Source organism: Vulpes vulpes, chromosome 8, assembly GCF_048418805.1.
Source record: "Vulpes vulpes isolate BD-2025 chromosome 8, VulVul3, whole genome shotgun sequence".
Lineage (NCBI taxonomy): Eukaryota > Metazoa > Chordata > Mammalia > Carnivora > Canidae > Vulpes > Vulpes vulpes.
The window spans coordinates 38,198,631-38,222,624 of record NC_132787.1 but is presented as its reverse complement, the minus strand read 5'-3'; the positions used below and the strand labels follow the sequence as shown (position 1 = coordinate 38,222,624).

Below are 23,994 nucleotides of genomic sequence, written 5' to 3'. Positions count from 1 at the left end.
TTGCTCCATACCTGCTCTGTGACCTTGGGTAAGTTATTTTACCTCTCTGAGACCATTTCCTCATCTCCAACTGGGATGATCATAACTATTTCAAGAGATGATCATGACTATTTCAGTTCAGCCAGCCCTTTTAGATTCAGAAGGGGCAGCAGGACCTTACCATAGAAATCTAGCTCCCTCATATTCCTCTTCTCCCTGGGAAATCCCACTGTTGCTCCTATAGAGCAGGTTCCCCTCTTAGCCGTACACCAGCCTGAGGCCAGGCTGGAATACATGTTGGCCCCAAAGAGCCACGCTTAGCAAACTGATGGCACTCATATGCTGTAGCTGTTGAACCCCTCCACCCTGGAGCCCCTCTCCCGACATCCCCCCCCCCCTCAAGAATCCCCAGAAAGTGAATCTCTGCAAGGTCAGCAGGCAACCTAAGCAGGTGCTCAGGACATTAGCAATGCAGGTATGCCCAAGCTTCATGGGAAAGACAAGCACTTTTTTTAACTTCTTCATATTTATTTTATGATTCTGATTTTTTTTAAATATTGAATTGTATAGGGGATGGGATAGGTGTCATCATTTTCTCAGTATTGAGGGCAGTAAGTGGTCGCAGGAGGCAGAAGTGTGCCTGCCCCGGGGGCCTGGCTTCTCAGGGATGGTTGGGTTTGCTGTTGACCTCCTGGAGGGTCCACCCTGACGTATGGTAGAAGAGCAGCACATGGTGGCAGGGCGCTTTATGATGACCCGGGTGGTGGTTGGGGATGGGAGGAGTTCACTTGTCCTAAATGCAGATTCCTGGGGGAGGCAGCAAATGTTGACTCTGCTTATGCCTCACTTTCCTTATCTGATCAGTGAAGGTAATACCACCAAAGTCATTGGGTTGTTAAAAATTATGGCATTTTTAAAGATTATTTATGTGGAGGGGGGGAAGCAGGCTCCCCACTGAGCAGGGAGCCCAATGTGGGGTTCAATCCCAGGACCCTGAGATCATGACCTGAGCCTAAGGCAGAGGCTTAACTGACTGAGCCCCCCAGGTGCCCCAATGATGGCATATTTAATATCAAGCATATCACAGTGCCTGGCTCAGAGCAAGAGCTCAGACGTTCCTTCTGGCAGTTATGGCTGTTAGTTACTGTTACTACTGCCTCTCAGAACATTTCAGAGATTGAAGTGTCCTAAACACTCACATTCCCCCATGTCTCCTTGCTTCCGTTGCATCACACAGGATTGTTCCCGGCTGAAATGTTACCATGAAGCTCCATCCCTTTCAGAAAGTGAATTAGAGAACTCATCTTTCCACCTGTCCACAAAATGCCCATTTCAGAGATTCCCGCTGTGTAGGAAAGGTGGGTGAGGAGGGGGACCAGCTTTGCCCTTAGCTGCATGTGGCCCCATAGCCTTGGTGCCATTTGGCAGAGGCCTCCCCTTCGTGGAGTTGAACTGGGAGTTTAACAGTAGCCATGGGAGAAGAAATCTCTGCCTCCAAACCAGGAAGGGTGGCCTCAGCACCTCTCCTGTTCATTGTCCATGCTTCCCAAAAAGAGGTAGATCAGAACTTTCTTGATACCTCGAGTGGGGCTGAGCCCAAGTCACCGTGGCTTCTGTGTGGACACTGTGCAGGAAGGAAAAAAGGAGGCAGAGCTGTCCCTGAAGGGAGCATTTTCCCTGTTACCTGGTGATGGGGGGGCTTGAAACCACCACCTCTCCCACCCTCAACAGAGGGGGAGGGGAAGGAGAGAGAGAGAAGGAACCCCAAGGAGAAGTGAGTGGCGGTGTGCTCCATCCCCCTTCGCCTTCCCCTAGACTGGAGCTAGTGCCCTGAGTCTAGAATCACATCACTGCAGCAGGCAGGTTAAGGTTTCAGGCAGAGCATCTTGCCAAATTCAGCACGTCCAGAGGCCCTTCTTATGCCCCAAGGAAAGTTCTCAGGGGTTTCCAGTCTTCCCATTCACCAGCTGAGCAGGGAGGGAGCACAGTGTCAGGAGGGATAGTAGCTCTGAGATGTCTTATGTGGTCCGACTCCGTGTGAGCGCTGCCTCTTGCTGGGTGTGTCTCTCAGAGAGTTGTTACTTAACCTCCTGGAACCAGTTTCATCTATAAAATAAAGGTGATGAGGGGATTAAATGAGATGGTGTAGGCCAGTCACTTCCTGTAAAGTGGGACATGCATGGATTGATTCTCATCGGGAATAACAGCTCCTGGGATTACATTATTGATTATCCTTTCTCTAGCCTCTGAAGTAGTTGCTCACAGACAGAAAAGCCTGCCAGAGGTCAACCCAACACTCACCTACAATGTCATTACCCATCAGCCTCTGCATGTATTCTTTTAAAAAAATTCTTCCCCCTAAAATTTAGGGTTGGCTGAGGAGAAGAATCCGCTTGTACATAATGGCAGCCCAGCCTAGAGAAAACGCAGGTTGCAGAAATCTGGAGGAAGTTTTTACCAAGAGTTCCCTGCTGCAGAGGCTGTGGAAGGCATTTTGGCTTCTTGGGGAGGAGAGTTCACAGGGCTGAGCCTGTGTGAAAACTTACTTGGAAGCCAAACACAGGTTCTAACTTGACCCGTTTACTATGCCTTCCCAGGCTGACAGGGTTCAACATGGAGTTGTCCAGCCATGATCTCTTTCATACCTGTTGCTTCCTTCCGTGGACCTGTCCTGTATCTTCCCCCTTAGCTGTCCTTTTGTAGCAGTCTGGGGGTGGTCCTGTGGCTCTACAGCACCAGGGGGGACTGCTGAGCCCACACTCTCTAAATTGCGGTGTAAATTGGAATGGAGAAATTCTTCCCTGTGGGGAGCTGAGCCCAGCCAGATCTCGTACCCCCACCCCACCCTCCCTCCATGGCTTCCTGCCCTTTAGCCCTGGCGATTAGAAAGCTAGCCTCTGGGTTCAGAACTCCCCACCAGAGAAAGGTTCTCTGTGCCTTCTCGATAGTTCAGTGTTTACATCAAGGCCTAGAGCATTGGTTCTCAAAACGTGAGCAGGCATTAGAATCATCGGGGGGGGGGGGGGGGAATTGCTGGGCCGCACCCCACTCGTTCCTAGTTCAGTTAAGTCTAGGACAGAGATTGTACATTTTTATGTCCAATGAATTCTCAGGTGCTACTGCAGCAGCTGGCCTGGGACCACATGGTGTGATCTGCTGGTCTAGAAACAAGTTTCCCAGTGGCCCAGCTTCTGGAGATCTGAGCACTGTCCCCAGATGGGTGGCTTGGTAAAAGCCTCAGAGCAGAAGCTGTCAAGAGGGCTGAGATGACCTCTAGGATGATCCTACTCCTGGAGAGACTTAGTCTCCAGGACTGTCGGTCTCTTCTGGGGTTTTTCTACTTGCCTCTAATAAAACTAAAGTTAATAACAAACCCTTGCTGATATCTTTAAATTCTGCTGGGAAGTAACATTTTACTAGTGATCCTTAGTGAAAGCAAAGTCATGGCAGTATTTCCTGCTCAGCAGAGCAGGGTTTGGCTTTTGTGGTGTCTCCGCACAGTGGGCCTGGGTGCAGGAGGACTCTAGCCGCTGCTCACTGATGGGTGCCTTTGCCCTTCCAAAAATGACTGCGTCTGCCTTCATTTGGAGGTGGCAGAGGAGCGTGCCAGGAGAGGATCAGAAGAGGTGGTAGGGACTGGGTTCCTGTTTGTGCTTGCAGTGAGTGCCTGGCCAAGCCTCCTGACAGTGAATCAGCCTGTCCAAGGCTTGGCAGTCAGCGGTGAGCCAGGGTTACCATGGAGATGGGTGAGGCCCAAGCCCACAGGTCTGGGTGGCCTGACTTGTTTTTAAATGTTGAAGCCTGTGTGAACATAGAGGCCCTTATCTCCACTTCTGAGGCTTTCTTAAAGCGTGACTGGTATTTTGGGGCCCAGAAAATGCTGGTAGGGGAAACTCACATCCTTGCTATTGGGTCTGTTACTGACTTCTGGGTGCCACTTGTGTGCCTACAGGTCTCCCAAGCTTGGTACCTTTTACAAAAGATAAAATAAGGAATTTCTGGGTGGTTCCATCAGTGAAGCTTTTGCCTTCGGCTCAGGTCATGATCCCAGAGTTCTGGGATCGAGCCCCACATCTGGCTTCCTGCTCAAGGGCGAATCTGCTACTCCCTTTCCCTCTGCCCGCTGTTCCCCTGTTTGTGTGCTCGCTCTCTCTCTGTCAAATAAATAAATAAAATCTTAAAAAAAAAAAAAAAAACTTAAAATAGCCTTCTGAAGACTTATCTTCTGGCATATCTTTCTGAAGGAAGTAAAGAGGTAAAATCCCCTTCCTCTCCGGTCTGCTCCATGAATACATCCTTCCCCTGGAGGTAATTCAAATTACCATTCCTGTCTCATCCTAGTAGAGCTCTGGGAGGCATGTATGGGTGTGGGGAAGGTAAATTTATCCATCGTCCCTCCACCACAGGGCACTCACACAGACCCACAGAAACCAGAACCTGTGTCCTTAATTGCCCTGCTCCCTCCTGCCCAACCACCTCCTCAGATCATAAAGGGAGACGCGGACAGCCACCAAGTGCCAGGAATCGCCCTTCTGTCGTCTTGTGTCTTTCTCAAGGTTTATTGTTGTCGTTATTTTCCTGGTTTTCAGAGGGTTGTACATGCATTACCTCATTTAATCCTCCCCTTTCAACCCTGGTTCGGGGAAGCCAAGGAAAGTGCTTAGTGTCAAACAGCACCTAGGTGGCAGACCAGAGTTAGATCCAGAGTCCACTGCCTGCCGCTAATCCAGGACTTCTCGGCAGAAGTGTGCCAGAGACTCTCCTGGCAGGATGGGGGACTGAGACAGATGCACACATCTAGAATTCCCTCCAGGGACTCCGACACCCACCGCACATAGACCAGGCCCTGAGTGGCACAGGTGGCAGAGCCAGGGCCTCCTACTCCTTGCTCTGTCATTCTTTCTGTAATGCCACCTGCCCCTTCCAGAAGAATGTGGTAGCATCTCCTTGAGCACAGGTTCACCAAAGTAACAAAAACGGGCATTGTTTTCCAGAGGGACAATGAAAAGGAAGCAGGAGAGCAAGTACCCCTCCTTCCCCTGCCCCTGTTGTCCTACTGCTGCCTACCTCCAACCCTACCAAAGTGCAGGTGTGACTACCGAAAATCTGAGGCCAGCCTCAGAAACCAGGTGTGGAGAATGATCCACTCTCCCTCTTCTGGGCTTCCTAAGGCAATTGGTTAGAGAAATCATAATGAGTATTTTGTCCTTGAAAAAAAGTTTGACCAGTCAGGTCATATTACAGAAGGAAAGAGGGGGCCTCGCCAAGACCACCCAGTTTGTTTGCCATGAGAATATTTTTTCTTTGAAGTGGGATTTGTCCAAGGCAAACAGGGCCCTTTCCACCTGAGGGGTGGGATGCAGTGCTACCTGCACGTGCGCACACACATACACACACGCACTGTTCCTTCTTGTCATATCTTTCTGCAGGTTTTGTTCAAGCGTTTCCGATAGTGGAGCTGAATATATGTAAATACTTCCTCAGTTTCTAACTAGAACTAGTTTTGCAAACTTGGCATAGGGTCCAGAGCAACCAGGTGCCCCTAAGTGGCATTACGTTTTGATTTGTTTTCAATCCTCCTTTGGGATTAAAAGACATTTCCCATAACTCCAGGTGTGTTTTAGTGTAAGATTTCTGGGCCTGGCCCTCCAGTCAGGTTTATGGTGTGACTCACTGGAGTGTTCATCTTGGCGTGGGTGCCCTTTAGCAAGTCATGCTTTCGGTGGTGGCCGAGGAGATGACCAGGGCCCAAGTGGGGGCCCTGCTAGGTGTTCATGTTCCCTGAAACTGGCATAAGCCATGGGGGACTGGGTTACCTATGCGCTCAGCAAAGATGGGAGTGTCAAACTGGATTTTTTTGTGGGGCAAGGATAGTGACTCATGGCTTTTTCATAAACTCTCATTTTCAAAAGACTTCACATGGATTTGTCCTCAGTCTCACTGCAGTATTCATCACATGCCCTCATGGGTCTTTCTCAGCATTTTCTCTGGACAAGTTACTGTTCTTGGCTGTTTCTGCCTATGGTGGTGAGACAGTAGAAGTTGGATCTGAATGAAAAGCCAGATGGGAGAGGAGGCTTGTTGAAGTAAAGAGGAAGGACCAGAGAGAGAGAGAGAGAGAGAGAGGGGAGGGGGGGGGGAGAGAGGATTCTCGTGGGAGTTTGAGATTCTGTCCCATTGAAGTAATCCTCTCATTTATTGGATAAATATTTGTTGATTGATTGATTGATGCTTTGTTCACCGATTTATCATTACTCACTATCATGACCTAGATGTGGATAGAGCAGGGGACTAGAAGGACTGAGAAGCAGCCAGGCACTGAAGGAGCTTGTGTTCTAGTGAGAACTGACCCCAGCACACCTATGAGAGGAAGGGCACTGGAGAGAACACCTTCAAAGCTCATGGGATTGTGTTCCCTTAGGGGGAGACTGAGGACATCTTAATGGGGAAGCAGCAGGCCTAGGTGGCCAAGACTGCCTTCCAGGAGGGAGGGCTGGTGTGAGCAGAGGTGAGAACACATGAGACTTATTTGGGAACCTGAGTGATACCATCTAAGGGGCAGCTGAGGAAGATGTGGGGTCAGGGTTCAGCAGAGTCATGCTGCTGAGACCTCAGGAAACCTGAAGACACAGTTAATGCTTTAAAACTTAAAACTGAGTGATTGACCTAAGCCATGTAAGACTCTTGGGCAATGGCTGCGCTCCCACATGGAGGGTGGGAGGTAGGCTTGGTGTGTCATACGGTGACTACTTTCTGGGGACCTGGAGGCTGTAAGCCACCAGCTAAGGTGCAGGTATCAGAACATTCGGCAACCAGGAGCAGTAAGCCTAGAGGAAGAGAGGGTTTGTTTCTGTTTGGAATTTTGGATAGAAAGACCTGGAAGCTTCGGAGAAGTCCCAAATACACACACACACACACACACACACACACACACACATACATACACATATGTATATGTAAATATTCTTAGTTTTAGAACAGTTTCATATCTACAGAAAAGTTGCAAAGAGAGTATAGAGAGCCTCTTTATCCCCCACCATTTCCCCTATGGTTAATACCTCTACTACCACACTCCATGTGTCATGACTAAGAAACCAACGTGGTACATTACTGTTAACTAGGCTCATTCGGCTCTCACTTGTTTATCAGTCAGGTCCTCTTTCTGTGCCAGGGTCCCATCCACGAGACCCACGTGACAATTACTATGTCTTCTTCATCGCTGATCTGGGACACTTGTCTTCCCTGGTGTCTCAGAGATGACCTTAGCAGTTCTGAGAAGTGCTGGCCAAGTATTTTGTAGAATGTGCTCAATTTAGGTTTTTCTCATGGTTATCTTCTAAGAAAAAACCAACACATGTGAAGAATTTAAGAATTCCCAATAGAACAATGAGGGGTAACTATCCTTTTTCTCTGCACTCTGTCGGATGGATAGGACACCATTTTTGGCCTGAAGGCAAAGGAGCTTTTCTCAGCAAAACCAAGATGTTTCTCTTTGGCTTCCTTTGGGAAAGGAGGTCACCAGATAGACTCCATCGTGCCTCAGGCTGGGAATAGAGGCTCTGGACTTTGCACTTCCATCCCCACCACACAGGTTTTGGTCTTGAGCAGATCACTCTTTTTCAGGGGTGGGGGAGGAGTGAGCTAGAGTTGGCCAACTGAACATCTCCATCAGACCTGCTCAGATCCCTGCATTGTTGCACGAGCAAGATGGCAGCTGTGGTAACTGTACAGGCCAGTGTTCCGGCTACATGTCAGCTCATTAACCTGGGAGGAAACCGGTACCCTCTTGGCCTTCCAGACCCCTGTTTTCTTGTTTTATGGAGTCCCTTCGTAATGGACTCAATGCCCCTTTTTTCCAGAGTTACGGCTCTCTCTGGTTCTTGCCATTTATTTTCTCCTGGTATTCCAAGTTCCTAGGGGTGAGAGCCAGGTGGGGGTGGGCTGGGCACCCCTCCATGCCACACCAAAAAGCGAATTCTTGGAGGATAGATAGTGCCCCCTGTACAACCATGAGCCATTATTAGGTGGTGCCAATTCTGTGTGGCCCTGTGACCCCGGGCCATCCATGGAGACCCAGCCAACCGATGCAATTTCTCCAATAGTGTTAGAAAAAAAATAGGGCAGCTCATGACTTACATATCTTCCTCTCAGGCCAATTAACTCAGTAATTCAATCCAGAAAGGCAGCAGGGCTCGCTCTGATTTTTGAAAGCCATGTGCTCCCCGGCCTGCCCGAGCCTTCTACTTTGGTGTCTTGATCCTTCCTCCCCCACCTCCCTTTGGTGAGCTTATAGGCATAAGAAACTGAGGTCAGTGACTGCTTTTTCCATTTCTCCAGAGCCAGGTGCTTCTTCTTCATTTTAGTGAAGTTCTGTGGCTTTGATGCTAGGATGCTGCTAGGTTTTGGGTGGGATCCAAACGTGTGGGACCTCCCCACCCCAAGGGAGACCTGAAGTCTTTCTTCTCCTGATTCCAGTTCTCCAGCACAATGTTCTGCTTGCCACCACCTTGCCTAGACCAGATAAATGACTGGACTTCTACACATTGGCCCAGGCTCCTTAAAATTATAAAATGGAAGAGGCCAAACCATGGTGGGTTTTATATGGGTACCCCATTGTTATCCATGGAATCATTCCCAGAGAGAAATGAGCCTAACTAAGAAAGCATAGAGCTAGGGGCCTCTCTTAGGCCCCAGCAAGATGAGGGCAGGAGGGAGGACCAAGGACAAGGTTTGTGGCCAAGTGCTGACTGAAACTGAGACCTCCCTCCAGTGCATGTGAAGCCCCTGCCTACGGTGTTCTCAGGTTAACACCATCACATCCACAATGAGGCCAGCAGCCACAGTCTCCTTGCCCAGGGGTCTCACTGGGCCTCCCTATGGTGTAGGGAGAGGAGAAAGTATTGCCTTTCTCTGTTAACTCTCCAGGACCCCAGGGGAGCTAGGCCAGGGCCTGCCTACCACTGTCAAGACTCACTTAATGCAGGCTTGTCCTGAACTCAGCATACGGGGATGTCCCACATATGGGAATGTCCCAACTGGGCCCAACAGTGGCACTCCGAAGTCTCAAACACGCAGTCTGAACTGGGTACCCAGGCTAGAAATGAGGGAGAGACCCTACTTCTCCCCTACAGGGCCATGTCTGCTGTCTTTGATGAGGCCAGGAGACCCTCACTCACCAGCAAGTCTTGTGTGAATAAGAAGGAAAGCCTGGCATCTAGGAGTTTTTCCTTTCCTCACTGTGTAGAAACGGGGCATCTGGTGTCACATACTTCTTACCGGACGTTTGGTGTTGCCTTCCACCAGATGGGAGCTAAGAGGTCTCAGGAGATAGTGAATGACTGTCCTCCGTGGGGAGGAGAGTGACACTGGTGACCTGAGGGCTGATCAAGTTATTCTCACAATGCCCACTTGGTACCTCCTTCAGAAATACTTCTCACATCACCTCCTTTATTTTGAGCCATACTTAAAAAGCAGGGAAGGCCACATCTCACCATTCCTGTTGTACAGATTGGAAAACTGAGGCAGTAGAACTCTGAGCCAGGAATTCCAGAGCCTCGCTGTGGAATCGCATCGCTGGACGTGTGAGCAAGGATTTGACCCTACTATAAACAGAGGCCCTGTCGCCACAGTCGCTACCTCCACCTGACACACTAAACCCACCGCCAAGCCCCCAGCAAAAGGAAAGGAGCAAACAATTAGAGAGAGACCTGGCCACCCCATGGGCTGTCCCAGCTCCCAGGGCAGAGGACCAGGCCCCCTGAAGAGCAGTGCTCTGACGTACGGCGCCTCTGGCAAGAAGGGGGGTCCCAGAGAGCCACTCACTCACTCGTCCCACATGTGAGTCACACGTGCACTGCAGCCTGTGAGTCCACGTCAAGCAAGTCCTGGTCCCAGTGAGAGGCAGTAGGGGAGGAGGACAACTTGGTAGGGGTCTGCCTGCACAGGCTTCTAGATCAACAATGCCGGGCCAGGATTTGTCCCACTGGTTCTGTTCCATAGCGGCCAAGTCTGCCCTAGGGTCCAGTATCAACTTGCCCACCTACGAAGTGGAATTTTTGGAAGATTGGGGGATCATTCAGACGTGTGGTGTCTGGATGTGTACAGGGATCGCGTGTACAGGGATCGCTTGTACAGAAGTGCGTGCCTCAAACCTGGACCAGGGCAGCTCAGCCTGTGAGGTTTGCTTTTGTGAAAGGGAAAGGACAGGTGGGAGCCACTCAGGTGAGACCCTGCTGTCTCACTTACTGAGCCTGGTGATTTTGTGAGGATTCACAGCTGCCCTCATTGGTGCTTAACTGCCCACTGAACAAACAACTTGTCTCCTTTGTCATCATAGGGCACATAACACAGAGTAGTGCATGAAACCCAAACAGTTTAACGAATAATTAGGAAATAAATATCCACAGCTCAGCACCCAAGTCCAAAGCTAGACCATTGCCAGTGCCCTAGACACCCCCCCTTGCAAGTGCTATATTCCCTTACCAGAAATCCCTCCCTCCCTCCCTCCCTCCCTCCCCCCCCCTACAGGGCACCCCACACTTGGCTTTATGACAGTTGCTTTCTTTTTCTTTTCTTTTCCTTTGTCATTTTCATATACCCCTAAACAGTAGGGCAGTTTTTAACTATAAGAAAACACGTTGTACATGTTTTTGTGTCTCTTGCTTTAGTTTGGCATCGTGAGGTGCACGCATAGTGCGCATGGCTACTGTGATCCGTTTCCACTGCTGTATAGTATTCTAGCATCCATGAAGTATCCACTGTACCGCTGGACTGCTAGTAGTGAATTGTTCCCAGCCTGCTGATATTTTTAACAAATGGATCTCAATCCCCTGGCTACTGTCACTACCAGGTGGACAGCGAGAGACAGAGGCAGAGGCCAAGGGTGGTCCCAGAGCCCTTTGCAAGTCTCCCCTCCAGTGCTGTGGCACTGTGCTCCCCCTGGCAGCCAGGACTAATGCCCACGTCTGGTCTGTCTTACAGCTTGCTGGGATTGCAGTCCTTGCCGTTGGACTATGGCTCCGGTTCGACTCTCAGACCAAGAGCATCTTTGAGCAAGACACCCAGCCTTCTAGCTTCTACACAGGTGAGGTGGTTGGGGGGTGGGGGTGCTTGGTACTTCCTCTAACTGTAGAGATTCTGTATTGATCCAGGGATTGGCCTTGGGAAAGACTTTTGCTCTGGCCACATTGGCCTGTCATGTCCCTTTCAAGCTTTGCTTTGTGTAGTTGCGCCCAGGAATTTGCATTTGACTGATGTGGTTTCTTTTATCATGCTGACTAAGTCTGGCATTCTGACCATCCCCCCAATAGGAAGTTGGCTCTGCCAAAGTTGCTGCGACTCTTGAGGGTTTAAGAACCTCTGTGCTTGTCCCTGACCCTCTCTTAATGTATAGTCTTCTTAAACTTGCTAATTTTCCTTAATTCAAAAAAGTTTGTCCTGGGGATCCAGAGTGCTAGGACTAGGAGAGGCAAATCCTCCCCACTGTGCAGATAGGGGTGCTGAGACCCAAAACACCTGCCTCCTGGATAAAACCGTCAAAAGGAAGGAGAGACTGGCAGAGATGCCAGCCCAGCAGACCCCTGGGCTGGTAACTGCCTTGGGTATTTGGTCTTATTTGTTTGTTTTCCAGGGTGCTTTTGCTTTAGGGCAAATGTTTCCAACTTAAATACAAATAGATTTAGCAGCTTACGAGTGGCTCATGGGCATCTTTTTATCTTTTCTAGAATTATTCTGTCCCTTCCACTCTCCTCCAAGGCTCACCAAATGCAATTCCCCAGTTTCTAGTCAACTCACAAAATCCATAGCTGTCTTTTCTGTTTTGGGGACAGGAAACATTTCATTTACGAGAAACGAGCAGCCCCCTATTTTTAGGATGATGCTGCCTTGTCATCAGCTCAAAGTGTAAGTTTGGTCACTTCCTTCCTATGCACCAAAGAAGTTATTTTAAAAAAAAAAGAAAAGGAAAGGAAAAGTTGGAGAATACAGTCTAGAGAGAGTCCTCCCCCAGGCCTTCTGGAAGGACACAGCGGCTGGCAGGCACGCACAGACCCCCTGCCCGCCTCCCAGAGGCCACTTAAGCCGGGCCTGCTGGCCTGCATTGGCCCTCTTGGCTGCCTTGGCTGCGTGCGCCTAGGCCCTGTGGAAGTTTCCCTGCTTGTGCTGCCTGTTGCTATTGTTTTGGGGTGTTTTTTTGGGTGTGTCCCTCTATTTCCAGAAAGAAAGTGAGGGGAAAAAAACACAAGTATGTTTTTTGAAAAAAAACAGACATACACACACACACACACGCATGCACGCATGAAGTTTTTAGAGAGCAGGTTTCCAGCGTGCCCTGACTTGTTTTAGCAACAGCATTTTTGCAGGGCTGTAGCAACGAGGGCCTGGAATGCTGCCCTATGCACAGGGAGCAGCATAAGGGTGCTGTGCTGAGGGGGAGCTGTGAACCCTCTGGAGGAGAAAGGATCGTAGATCTGTGCAAGAGTGCGGACTCAAGTGGCAGTGGTCAGGGCCGGGTGCCCTGGGAAGAGCCAGGCCTCCTGCTCTACCTGCCATAGTTCTCCACAGGGTGCCTGGCTGCACCAACAGACCAGCTTCTATCTTTTGTTTTCTAGGACCCTGGCCAATTCCCCATGTTTTTAGATGTAGGAGGCAAGAACCTCATTGGCGAGTGGAGGAATCATGAGGAAGGGTCTTCTTTGTGTGTAACTCGCTGTCTCACACATATTGTTACGTGATATAATCCTCATAATTCTTTAGGGTACATGGAATGATTCCCATCTTATATTCAAAGAAATGATGGCTTAAAAGTTAAAGAACTTGCCCGATTTCATACCTGGCAAGAGACAGGGCTAGGATTTGAACCCAGGCCTATGAAAGCTGCTTCTCGGATTATCCATTCTAGATTGTGGGGAGGACTCCACTCCCCACGTAGGAAGAGAAAGTATCTCCACTGACTGGATGTTCCCCATTGGGGGTTGGGGGTGGGCAGGGTCAGGGAGGAGGCTCCTTTGGCCTTTGACCTCACCCAAATTGTAGTTAGGGGAAGGAGCCCCCAGCTGGTGGCCCTAGCTGGCCGATGACAGGTGGGGAAGTCCTGCAAGGTGGCAGGAAAGTGATGAGCACGATGGTTAAAGGAGCCATAGCCTGCCTCTGGGAATCACAGGATGCACAATGGCCAGTGGTCCCACCCAAAGTGACCAGTGGCCACTGTCCCCTTAGCTCTAACAGAGGAACATTGACACTCCACTTCCCTAGGAAAGGGCTTAGCTTTGGAGACTGTTCTGCTTGCAGAAGCCCCAGAAAAGAAGGGCAATGTAAGTGACACTAGAGCATCAGTCAACAAGTGACCACTTGGGTGTGGCTGGGCCATGCACTTCACTGAGTGCACTGGGAAAGTGAATCATCGTCATTCATGGGCAAAGGGCCAAGGAGGCTTCATTCTCTGTATCCCCCTCCCCCTTGAGCTGTGACACCAGCCTTTGTACTGGCCTGTGGCCCCTCCTCTGGCAGGGTTCCAGCCCCTCCCCTGCTGATACTCTGGGTATCATGGGGTGACCGTACCTTGCACTGGGGCCCTAACCACCTGCAGGGCAGCCCACAGGCCAGCCTGACCACACAACTGACCCTTCAGAAAACTTGAAAGACCCAGGGGTGTCTTTTCTCCAGAGGGGGGGATGGATGGCTTTTAAAGTAGAGAAAGAATGCATAACCAGGCAGAAGAAGCAAGTGAAAAAAAAGAAACTTTTCCAACATTCAGAACAGTCGCTAGTGAATCCAGAACAGCTGACAGCCTTATATGGGCCTTCTCCAATTCAGGCCCTGGGAGATTCAGCCCATCAGCAGTATCCATAATCCCAGGCCACAAACATGTTGGGGGTACTTCATTTTCTTGGTCCCAGGCCAGCAGCCCTTCTTAACTCCTTGGTGTCCTTCCAGAACCATAGCCACCGAGTGAGGGCATCTGGGGGCTCCAGCCAGAAGTCAGGCCTGTCCACCCCTCCCTAGGACTATGCCTCTTTTTATGACAAGGTGCCTGGTAATTTCTAGGATACATGGCTTTTGCCCTCAGCGAGCTTGTGGCCTAGGGCAGCTTGTTTATTTGCTCAGTGCCCGGTTCTCCCCATCCTGACACTGACAGAGCTTACACACTTACACCTCTCCGAGACAGAAGAGTACCATGCTAGGCAAACTCGAGTCCACCCGTGGTGCTTGTTAGTGGGAACAGCCATCGATGGGAGGGAGCCGGACCAAGAGAGAGCCACAGGAGAACAGCGCAGGGTTCCTCTGAGCCCTTGATTGAGTATTTTGGAGACAATAAATTCTTGTAAGTTGCAAGATGGGGCTGAGATGGTGACACGAGGCGGATGTATCACTCTGAAGCTGAAGCCCAAAGCCCTGCCTGATGCACCGGTGAAAAGAATGCTCAGTTTTGTGTATAAAGGACACCCTGGCATATGCTTCTGCTCCACCAAAGGCTTTTCTTCTCTGCCTAGGCCTATAATGTCAGCCTGAAAAAAGAATAAACAGGCCCTTAAGCAAATTAATACAGTAATCCCAGAGAAGGCTCCGTGACGAATAACTTTTTCCATGAGTCAGACAGAAAGCTAACATTCACTTGTTTTATAAAGGGGAACGCTTTGTCATTTATCATTGCCAGCCTTTGCTAACAAGCTCAGGATGTAGGCTAGGAAGAGCCTTTCCAGAGGGAAGGCCTGCATGACCCTGCTAAGATGCAGTCAGGCCCACCAGTGCTTCCATGGCTTCCAGAGGGGCTGCTTGCAGATGAGCTGCCCTCTGGCTTGATGGCCACTGCTCAGATCCCTGTAAACAGCTGCCAGGGAATAGCTTATCTTCATCTCCAACTGGAGAGAGTGAAGCCAAGACACCCCAGATCTGCAGCTACCTGAGCAAGATTTATTTTATTTTTTTTTAAAGATTGTATTTATTTATTTGACAGAGCAAGAGAAAACAAGCAGGGGGAGCAGCAGAGGGAGAAGGAGAAACAGACTCCCCACTGAGCAAGGAGCTCCATGTGGGGCTCGTTCCCAGGCCCTCAGGATCATGACCTGAGCCAAAGGGGGTCATGCTTTACTTAACTGACTGAGCCACCCAGGCGCCCTATTGAAGCAAGATTTAAAACCAACAACCTTTGTCCTACAATCTTCATCTGCTGAGCCCAAGAATGAATAATTACCATTAATCAAGATGTCCATAAGGAGGAGAATCTCTCTCTCTCTCTCTCTCTCTCTCTCTCTCTCTCTCTCTGTCTGCATGGGAAATGCTTTTTCCTTTAGTAGCTTACTACTGCTGCTGACCCAGCTTCCCTGCCTTCTGCTAGGGCTGTCCTGGCTTATGAGCCGAGGTCTGGACTTACAGAAAACATGTCTGTCTGTTCATTCCTACTCGACTCAATTCCATGTGTTTGTAAATCCTTTTGATCTCTTAATACCTCCTATTTATTTAGCGTCTGCTATGGAGCTCAAAGGAGTGACCTCATCCTTCGTTGTCTTGCCCCGATGAGATGGGGAGAAACCGGGGCCACCTGACTGCTGCGGCTGGCCAGCGTCCCTGTGGCAGAGCCTGGAGCCAAGTGGGGTTGCCCCTCCGGCACCTGTGCGGTGCAGAGGGCTGCACTGCCCACCCGAGTCCCACCTGAGGCCCTGCAGTATTGGACAGCCCCAGAGGATAGGACTTGACTTGGGGACAACCTCCATTTGTCCCCTTGCCCAGTCTGGGCCAGGCATGCACGAGAACAATACCCATATTCATACAGCATAGGGGTTTGCCAGAAAGCCCACGTGACTTGACATCACGACAGATGTGGGGGGAAAGGAGAGAGACACAAATGCTCCCTTGTGTGCGCTCTGCTCGGGCTGCCCGTGAGCCTCAGCTGCAGGCGGGCCACAGAGTTTGTTGCCTGCAAAGCCCCGGCTCTGGACTGGGGGTGCAGATGTGGCACAGTGAAGTCACTGTAGCACCTGCCAAGGTTCTCACTGCACACTATCCTGTTGTGCATTGTGTGGAAACATCACAGACACTCCCCATTTCAGCTTGCACTTCAGGGAAGTCTCCCCAGGCCCAGTTGGTAGGGGGAGGGATCAGCAAGTATATAAAAATGCATCACTGTGGCTCTGAATGCTTGTCATCCATCCTCTGTATTATTCAGATTAACAGCAGCTAGCATTTGTTGTGCACGTTTGGATCCTATCCCTTAGTCTTCACAACGACGCCTAAGGCAGACATCACTTGTTTTATAAAGGGGATCGTTATAACGATGCAGGCATTGTTATCATCCCCGTTATGCAGATAGAAAATTATCACACAGAGAGATGAAGTGTCTTTCCCGGGGTCACAGAGCTGGCTCTCAGACCAGGACATGCTCTCCAACAAATGACAGGAGCCCCCCTTCCTAGGGTTGAACAGAACACGCCTGCAACATAGGGAGGCTCGGGGCTTCTCTGCCAGGTTCCCCACGGGGCTTGAGTGCTGGGGAGCAGGACAGCTGTGGCTTCTCAAGAATACAACCACAAGGCGGGCCCCTCTGGGCATTCCCTGGGGGGTGATGATGGAATGACGAGGGCCAGGCTCTACAAGTTCCCCTCCCAGGGTCTGACATCGAGTTGGGCCTAGGCAGCAGTCACTGCCCTTCTCACCACCACCTCCCCCTCAGTCACTCAGATTGAGGATTTAGGAACAGTGTACTCACCCTCCCTTTAAAGGCAGAGCCTTTTAACCCTCCCACCTGGAGGAAACCAATCAAAATGAATCGCAATTTTAAGATCCCTTCAGTGCCCTCTATGGGATGCTTTAAAATTTTCTGACCACCAAGGCCCAGAGGGGGAAAGCCATCTTACCAGGATTACACAGCTCTTAGTCACAGAGTTGAGATCAAAGCAATGGTCTTCTGACACCAGGCTTGAGTTCTCTGCACTGGAGCAAGTACTCACTCACCTACTCACTCACTGCAAGCGGGGCAGGGAAGCATCCCTCCCGGGAGTGAGACAGAGCTGGCCCATGCTGAGCATGGATGTCTGAGTGTGTACTACCCCTTCCTACTGAAAACTTGCTCTGACAGAGTCATCTTCTTCTTCTTTTTAAGTTTTATTTATTTACTTATTCATGAGAGACACAGAGAGAGAGGCAGAGACACAGGCAGAGGGAGAAGTAGGCGCCCCTCAGGGAGCCCGATGTGGGACTCCATCCCAGAAGCCCTGAGCCAAAGGCAAGACTGTTCAACCGCAGAGCCACCCAGATGCCCCTGACAGAGTCTTCTGTTGAGTAGAGGCCAGCAGGAAGCTCATCAGTGTCCCAGGAAGTTAGCCCCAGTTTGGAGGGTCTATTTTAATTAGTGTCAGTGGATTCGTGTTGCTGGAAACATCTGACAGACTGGATCAGTTTGTGTCCTGCATGAGATCTGGGGATTTGCATGGATCTCTTTTTCCTGGATTGGGGGTCATGAGCACCTTCTAGGAAGGTGTGGGTAAAATAGGAATGAGGGCTTGATGCGGTGGGGTCCTAGAAGAGAGATCGTTGGGAAGGAGACCTAAGAGCAGATGTGGAGGAGGCTGTTTGTCGGGATAAGACACTTTTTCCCTGAGAGAGGGGCAATAAGGATGGGGGTGCGACACAGGTTCTCACAGAAGGGGAAAAGGAATTCCAGGTCCTATCCGGGCTTCCACACAATGACTCCATGCCTTGCCCTCTGTCCTCTCCCCTCAGGAGTTTATATTCTGATTGGAGCCGGTGCCCTCATGATGCTGGTGGGTTTCCTGGGCTGCTGTGGGGCTGTGCAAGAGTCCCAGTGCATGCTGGGGTTGGTGAGTACCCCTTCCACCCCCCGCAGCCACTCTGACCTCAGGCCTCAGGCCCTGAGATCTCACAGAACAGGAGGGGTGGGGTGTGGTGGGGTGGGGTGGGGTGAAGGAGGGTACCCTGAGGGCTTGAGCTCTCCTCAGCTTCTCCCCTGCAGTGAGGCCTTGCTCCTCTTCCTTTCTGGAGCTGCCTCTGTCTTATCCCTTCCGTAGGCGACTAAATGCCAGGACTTTATTTTCCCCTCTTTCGAGGACCACATTTGCTTTATTTCCCTGAATCCACAGGTACCTTTGCCTTCTCTTATTTTAAAATTTGCTGTGATTTTCTTTGAATTCCAAAGTGTATTCCCTTTGTTTCCTCAGCTCCCTATGGCTTTTGTGAGTGAGCAATGGTATTTTGTCACTGACTCGTAACTAACACCCAAGATATAGCAATTCTGGGGTCGGCCATGCCCTGTTCTTTCCTCCTGAGGAATCTCTTCCTATTACCGCTATCACTCCTCACCTTGGCGTAATGCTCACAGTCCTGTGAACATCTTCCTCGTCCCTGCCAGGCTGCTCATTTGTGTCACCAGATGCCCGACCCCCCTGAGACTTGTTCTTTGCTCTCCAGAATACCATGTGGTTGCTCTCATTGGCTGACTGGGATTTCTCTTCATCCCACCCCTTCTTTGCCTTCTAGTTCTTTGGCTTCCTCTTGGTGATATTTGCGATCGAGATAGCTGCAGCCATCTGGGGATATTCCCACAAAGATGAGGTAGGTTTCTCCCATGAGATCTCTTGGGAGTGATCAACAGTTTTGGGAATTGGGGAGGTGGAAGTGATGAGGGTGGCAGGGTGTCCCAGCTGGCCACTCTGGGCCACCCAGCTTGCATCCATCAAACGTTCCTCTTACTTCACCACATTCCCACATGAGCTCCCCCAGGGACAGGGGAGGTGGGTGTTGTGTCGAGCACTGCTTCCGGTTTCCTGAGTGGTGCTGGCGCATAGTAGGTGTTCAGGAAACATTCACTGGGCCTGTCTCACACCTCAGCAGCTCTGCCCCCATCTCCTCTGGAAGGATGGCTTAGTGTGGGCTGGACCCCGTTGCTTCACCTCGTCTATGAGTATAAGCCACCGCAAGCTGAGTGCTGGCCAGACCCCCATGTAGGTCCACAGATGGGCAAGCTGTGATCCCTGCTTTATTTTTTATTTTTTTTTTTATTTTTTTTTTTTATTTATGATAGTCACAGAGAGAGAGAGAGGCAGAGACACAGGCAGAGGGAGAAGCAGGCTCCATGCACCGGGAGCCCAATGTGGGATTCGATCCCGGGTCTCCAGGATCACGCCCTGGGCCAAAGGCAGACGCCAAACCACTGCGCCACCCAGGGATCCCTGATCCCTGCTTTAAAAACTGCCACCTACCTGTGGGAGAAAGATATGCTTTTAATGAGTGTCATAAAAGTCCTTTATTTAAGAAAAAAAAAAGTCCTTTATATCCAGAAATTCCATGAGGTCTAAGAAGGTGGCATGCTAAGGGGAAATCTCTTCTGGCCTCCTAGAGAAGCAGGCATTGACCTACACCATGGATAGCAGACAGGATTTCAGGAGAAATCTGGAGATTTCTTGGTGGGAGATTTCTTGGTGGGAGACTGAATACTTTATTTATTTATTTATTTATTTTTAAGATTTTACTTACTTGAGAGAGCATGTGAGCATGAGCAGGGGGCAGGTGGCAAAGGGAAAAGGAGAAGTAGTTCCCCACTGAGCAGGGAGCGCATGCTTTAAAGACAGTTGAATGTGGGCTGCCACAGGGAGCCACTGAAGAGTTGTGGGCCAGGATGGGCCATGTCAGAACAGTGTTTTAGGAAGGGCTATCTTGGCATGTTCGGCAGTAGGGAGTGCAGGGAGTCTAGATTCAGGAACACTGTTGAGAAAGAAAGAGATTTTTAACTATTCAGATATAAATGCTGGAGCTGTAGACATAGGAATAGATGCTAGTGGAAGCCTGCTGAAAGAGAGATTATGGATGTTGGTCAGTTAATTGGGGGCAAGGGACAGGAGTTTGTTAAACCAGGTTGCACACAGGTACCCAAATGCAGAACAATTGTCTGTCATATTTTGGTAGCTAATACTTATTCCAAATTTACTCTGTACCAGGCACTGTGTTAAGAGCTTAACATGCAATATTTCCTGTAAATCCTTACAGTCACCTCTGAGGCACAGACTGCTGTAATTTCCATTTTACATATGCAGAAACAGAGGTACAGAGAGGTCTGATAATTTGCCAAAAGTCACACAGCCTCTAAGTGAAGAAGAGAGGATGGAACCCTGAGAAACTAGCTGGGTCAGGAGTAGGATTTTAGTGGTGGTGGTGGTGGTGGTGGTGTTACTATTCCTTAGATGGAGAAGAGTACATTTTGTTCACAAGTAGATGGGAAGGAGCCATGTTGGGTGGAAGAGACCAGCCAGAGGTGTAAAAGAAGGGAATATGGTCAGAGTGGTTCCTAGGGATGTGGGTGGAGACGAGAAAGTCCCGGGGGCGCTGGGAGGGCCCTGACCAGTCTGGTGGCTTCAGTCTGCTCCATGATGTTTTTTGAGCACAGGAATCTGTTGGCTGAGTACGCACCAGATGGAACAGGTGACATTTATTTGTTCAAGAAAATCACATCTGCCCCTCTCTTGTCTGTCCATCATAGGTGATTAAGGAAGTCCAGGAGTTTTACAAGGACACCTACAACAAGCTGAAATCCAAGGACGAGCCCCAACGGGACACCCTGAAGGCCATCCACTACGCGGTATGTCACCCTCCCAAACACTCCCACCCTGCTGGCCTTCCTTTGGGACACGCAGGCACACGGGTTATACTTGGTGTGCCAGGCATGTCCATGTCTGTCCCAGTCATCTGTTTTATTCATTTGTTTCCTCCCATCCCTGCCCTTCACTCTGCAGTTGAACTGCTGTGGTTTGGTTGGTGGAGTGGAACAGTTTATCTCCGACATCTGCCCCCAAAAGGATGTGCTGTCATCCATCACAGTGAAGGTAAACTCTCGTGCCCCTGCCCACTTGCTCTGGACAAGTCCCACAAGAGTTGAGGTGAAATCTTGCCCTCTTGTTCTGGGATGACAGGCTTCTGAGGGCTTCAGAAGTACTTTGCTTACCTGTGAACAGGCCCCACGGTAGCCATCTCTTTGCTTCCCAGCCCGGAGGCCTCTGTTTCCCCAAGGGCAGCAAAACAAGGACCAGACCAGGGAAATAACAAAGTGCTTGGGCTGCCTTCAGTGCCCACTGCTTCCTTCTGTTCCATGTCCCCCAGCACTCAAGCCATCAGGATGGGTGTGCTCTGAATTCTGGAGTCTCACTTTTTAGACGTACAAATAGCTCATGATTATAAGCTAGAGCTAATGTCCAGACTTCAGAATAATAGGAAATAACCCAATGGCCTGATAGGAGCTAGACCCCAAAGCAGGGGCTTACTCTCCTTGCTTCCCTTATTTCTCACTCATACTTTAGATACCCACTTCCGTGTCCCTCACATCTCCTTTCCATCCCCCAGCCAGCACGCTTGGGCACTCCTGTCCCTAGCCCTTTCTCTGGGACTCCTGGTGCTCCTTATGTGAAATAGCTACTATGGGAGGGAGGAGGTGTGCCGGAGCAGGGACTGTATATGACCTAAGTCTTGGTTTGCCCCCCTCAGCCCTGCCCTGAGGCCATAAAAGAGGTCTTTCAAAACAAATTCCACATCATTGGTGCGGTGGGCATCGGGATTGCCGTAGTGATGGTGAGTATTGAGGATGTTGGGAGGGAATGATTGTCTTAGCAGTTAACATCTATTAAGCACACGCTCTGGCCAGGCACTGTTTTAATTAATCAGTTCATTTATCAATTCATTTAATCCTCCTCATACCTATAAGGTGGGAGCTATTGGCATTCCTCATTTACAGGCTAGGGAGTCAAGAGATGGAGAGGTTGAGTTGATCAGGGCTTTGAGCTCATGGGTGAAGCATCTGGGATTTGAGCTCTGTGCATCTCCAGAACACATTGTCTTAACTGTTAAGGTTCAGGGGTAAATATCAGGTGATGCTGGTGCTGCTGGTCCACGGACCATGCTTTGAGTAGCCAGGGTATAGATCCCCCAGACCTGTTATTATCCTGGGATAATCTTCAGGACATGTCTTCCTTACATGCCTGCTTTTCTTTTCCCAGAGAAAGTAGTTCAGTAAAAGTTACATGGGTGGGAGTTGTTTCTCACACATAAACACACACACACACACACATACCCATAGTCTGAAAGGCATCCGAAGGTAGATGGCCAGAAGGAAGATTCCAGGCTTCAGATGATTTAATGTCCTGCTAATCAGCCCCTCAAAACCATTAAGGGCAAACAAGGTTCCCTGGGGTCACCACACCCACCCCCTTGCCCTAAGAGGGAGTGATAAGAACCCTGTGAGGGACTTGGCCCTCTGCCCAGGTAAGACTATCCCAAAAGTGAAAATTGCTTCCTTTCTGAGTGATTATTTACACCTAAGAAAAGCTTGAGGCCGCTTACAGTAAAAGATCTAACGGTACCTTTTAAAATAGAATATAAAACACAGACGCACACAAAGATGCAAAGGACAAGCCTCTGTGGATCATTGGAATATCTAGCATGTGAGCATTAAATTTAGCTCTGAGCTTATTTGTCACACTCTGGATATGTCTTCAGGGAGGTAGCTTGTGCAGTTTACATGAGCAAGTGAACACAGACCCACCGTATCCCACCAGTCAGTGACTCTTCCCATTACCCGGCCTCCATCTTTCCTACATGGGCACCCTTCAACGTGCCTGGCCGCATGGTCACTATTCTTTCTGTTTGTCTTGGCCGGAATGACTCACATTGTTCCTCCCTCAACCTTCCCTCAGCAAAACTGCCCTGTTCCTCATGTCCCTTCTGTCTTCTAGATATTTGGCATGATCTTCAGTATGATCCTGTGCTGTGCTATCCGCAGGAGCCGAGAGATGGTCTAGAGTCAGCTTGCACCCCTGAGCAGGAAAGTCCACCCCTAAAGATTGTTGGTTATTTTCTTGGGGTTTTGTTTTTTTTGTGTGTGTTTTTGGATATTTTTGGGGGGGGGGTTGGGTTTTTTTGTTTTGTTTTGGTTTTTTGGTGTGTTTTTGTTTGTTGATTTTTTTTTTTTTTTTTTTTTTTTGCCACTAACCTTAGTATTCATTCTGCATTTCTAAACAAAAAGGTTATTCCATGTTTGTCTTTTTAATGCTTTATTCAATATTGGTATTTTTAGTTGAGAGATTTGGGGATTTGGTTGGCTTTAGTTTATATTTTTTTGGTTGTTTGTTTTTGCTGATTATGTTAAGCAGAAATCCTGCAATGAAAGGTACTATATTTGCTAGACTCTAGACAAGAGATATTGTACATAAAGAGAATTTTTTTTTTGTCTTTAAATAGATAAAAAAAATGTCTATCAAATTTAATCAGGTTGTAACTTATGTTGAAGACAATTTGATACATAATAAATGATGATGACAATATCCTGGACTGGTTTTTGGTTTTTGCTTCCTTTTTTTTTTTAGAGCTATTTATTTTTCAGATGTCTTCCAACTGCTATTTGCTCTAACTGCATTTATATGAGAAATAGATTGGAAAGCTGGTCTCCCTACTAGATTAATGAAGAAAGCAAGAGATGAAGGGATTTTGATCCAAGGTCACACAGTTTGTTAATAGAGAATACACACCAGATCCCAGCCCTTGACTTTTTCTTGTAGCATTGGGTTGTATCTTGGGAAGACAATAGTAAAGGCTCATTAGAGTGGTAACGCAGTCTCTTTAAGACAATTGTCTTTGCATCTGACAATGGAACTTGAAGCCCACAGGAAAGACATTGGGAAAGACAGAAGGATATAGTTTGAGACACCAATAGGCCAGAACTCAAGCACGGAACTAGCACCCATGAAGACGGACAAATCTGTGTCAATTCTTGTTCCTCTCATGGTCATGTGGGTCCTGTAGAGGCCAGAACCCTATGGAGTGGAGTTAAACATACACTGGCCAGGAGCTGAAGAAGCTGACATGAGCCAGCAAAAGAGCAACAGTTTTGTGTGAGCTGCAAAATGCTGCTTCCATTGCCTTTCCAGGCTGAGGAAGGGGGAAACCAAGGTTAACATGCTTGCATCACATTGCTATTCTGTGGCCCCAAGAGCCTTATTAATCTGAGCATTTAAGGGCTAATTG

General features: G+C 49.3%; 1 protein-coding gene across 1 annotated transcript in view; it reads left to right on the top strand.

Moving 5' to 3' along the window:
• The window catches only part of CD9 (CD9 molecule), a 33,216-nt gene extending 9,922 nt beyond the window's left edge, over positions 1–23,294 (top strand). Inside the window, exons 2-8 of the mRNA XM_025995371.2 lie at positions 10,960–11,062; positions 17,695–17,792; positions 18,469–18,543; positions 20,465–20,563; positions 20,718–20,807; positions 21,463–21,546; positions 22,707–23,294. Coding sequence (XP_025851156.1) covers positions 10,960–11,062; positions 17,695–17,792; positions 18,469–18,543; positions 20,465–20,563; positions 20,718–20,807; positions 21,463–21,546; positions 22,707–22,772 — 615 coding nt within the window. The 3' untranslated portion in view covers positions 22,773–23,294. The remainder of the gene's footprint in view (positions 1–10,959; positions 11,063–17,694; positions 17,793–18,468; positions 18,544–20,464; positions 20,564–20,717; positions 20,808–21,462; positions 21,547–22,706) is intronic.
• Positions 23,295–23,994: the final 700 nt, after the last annotated feature.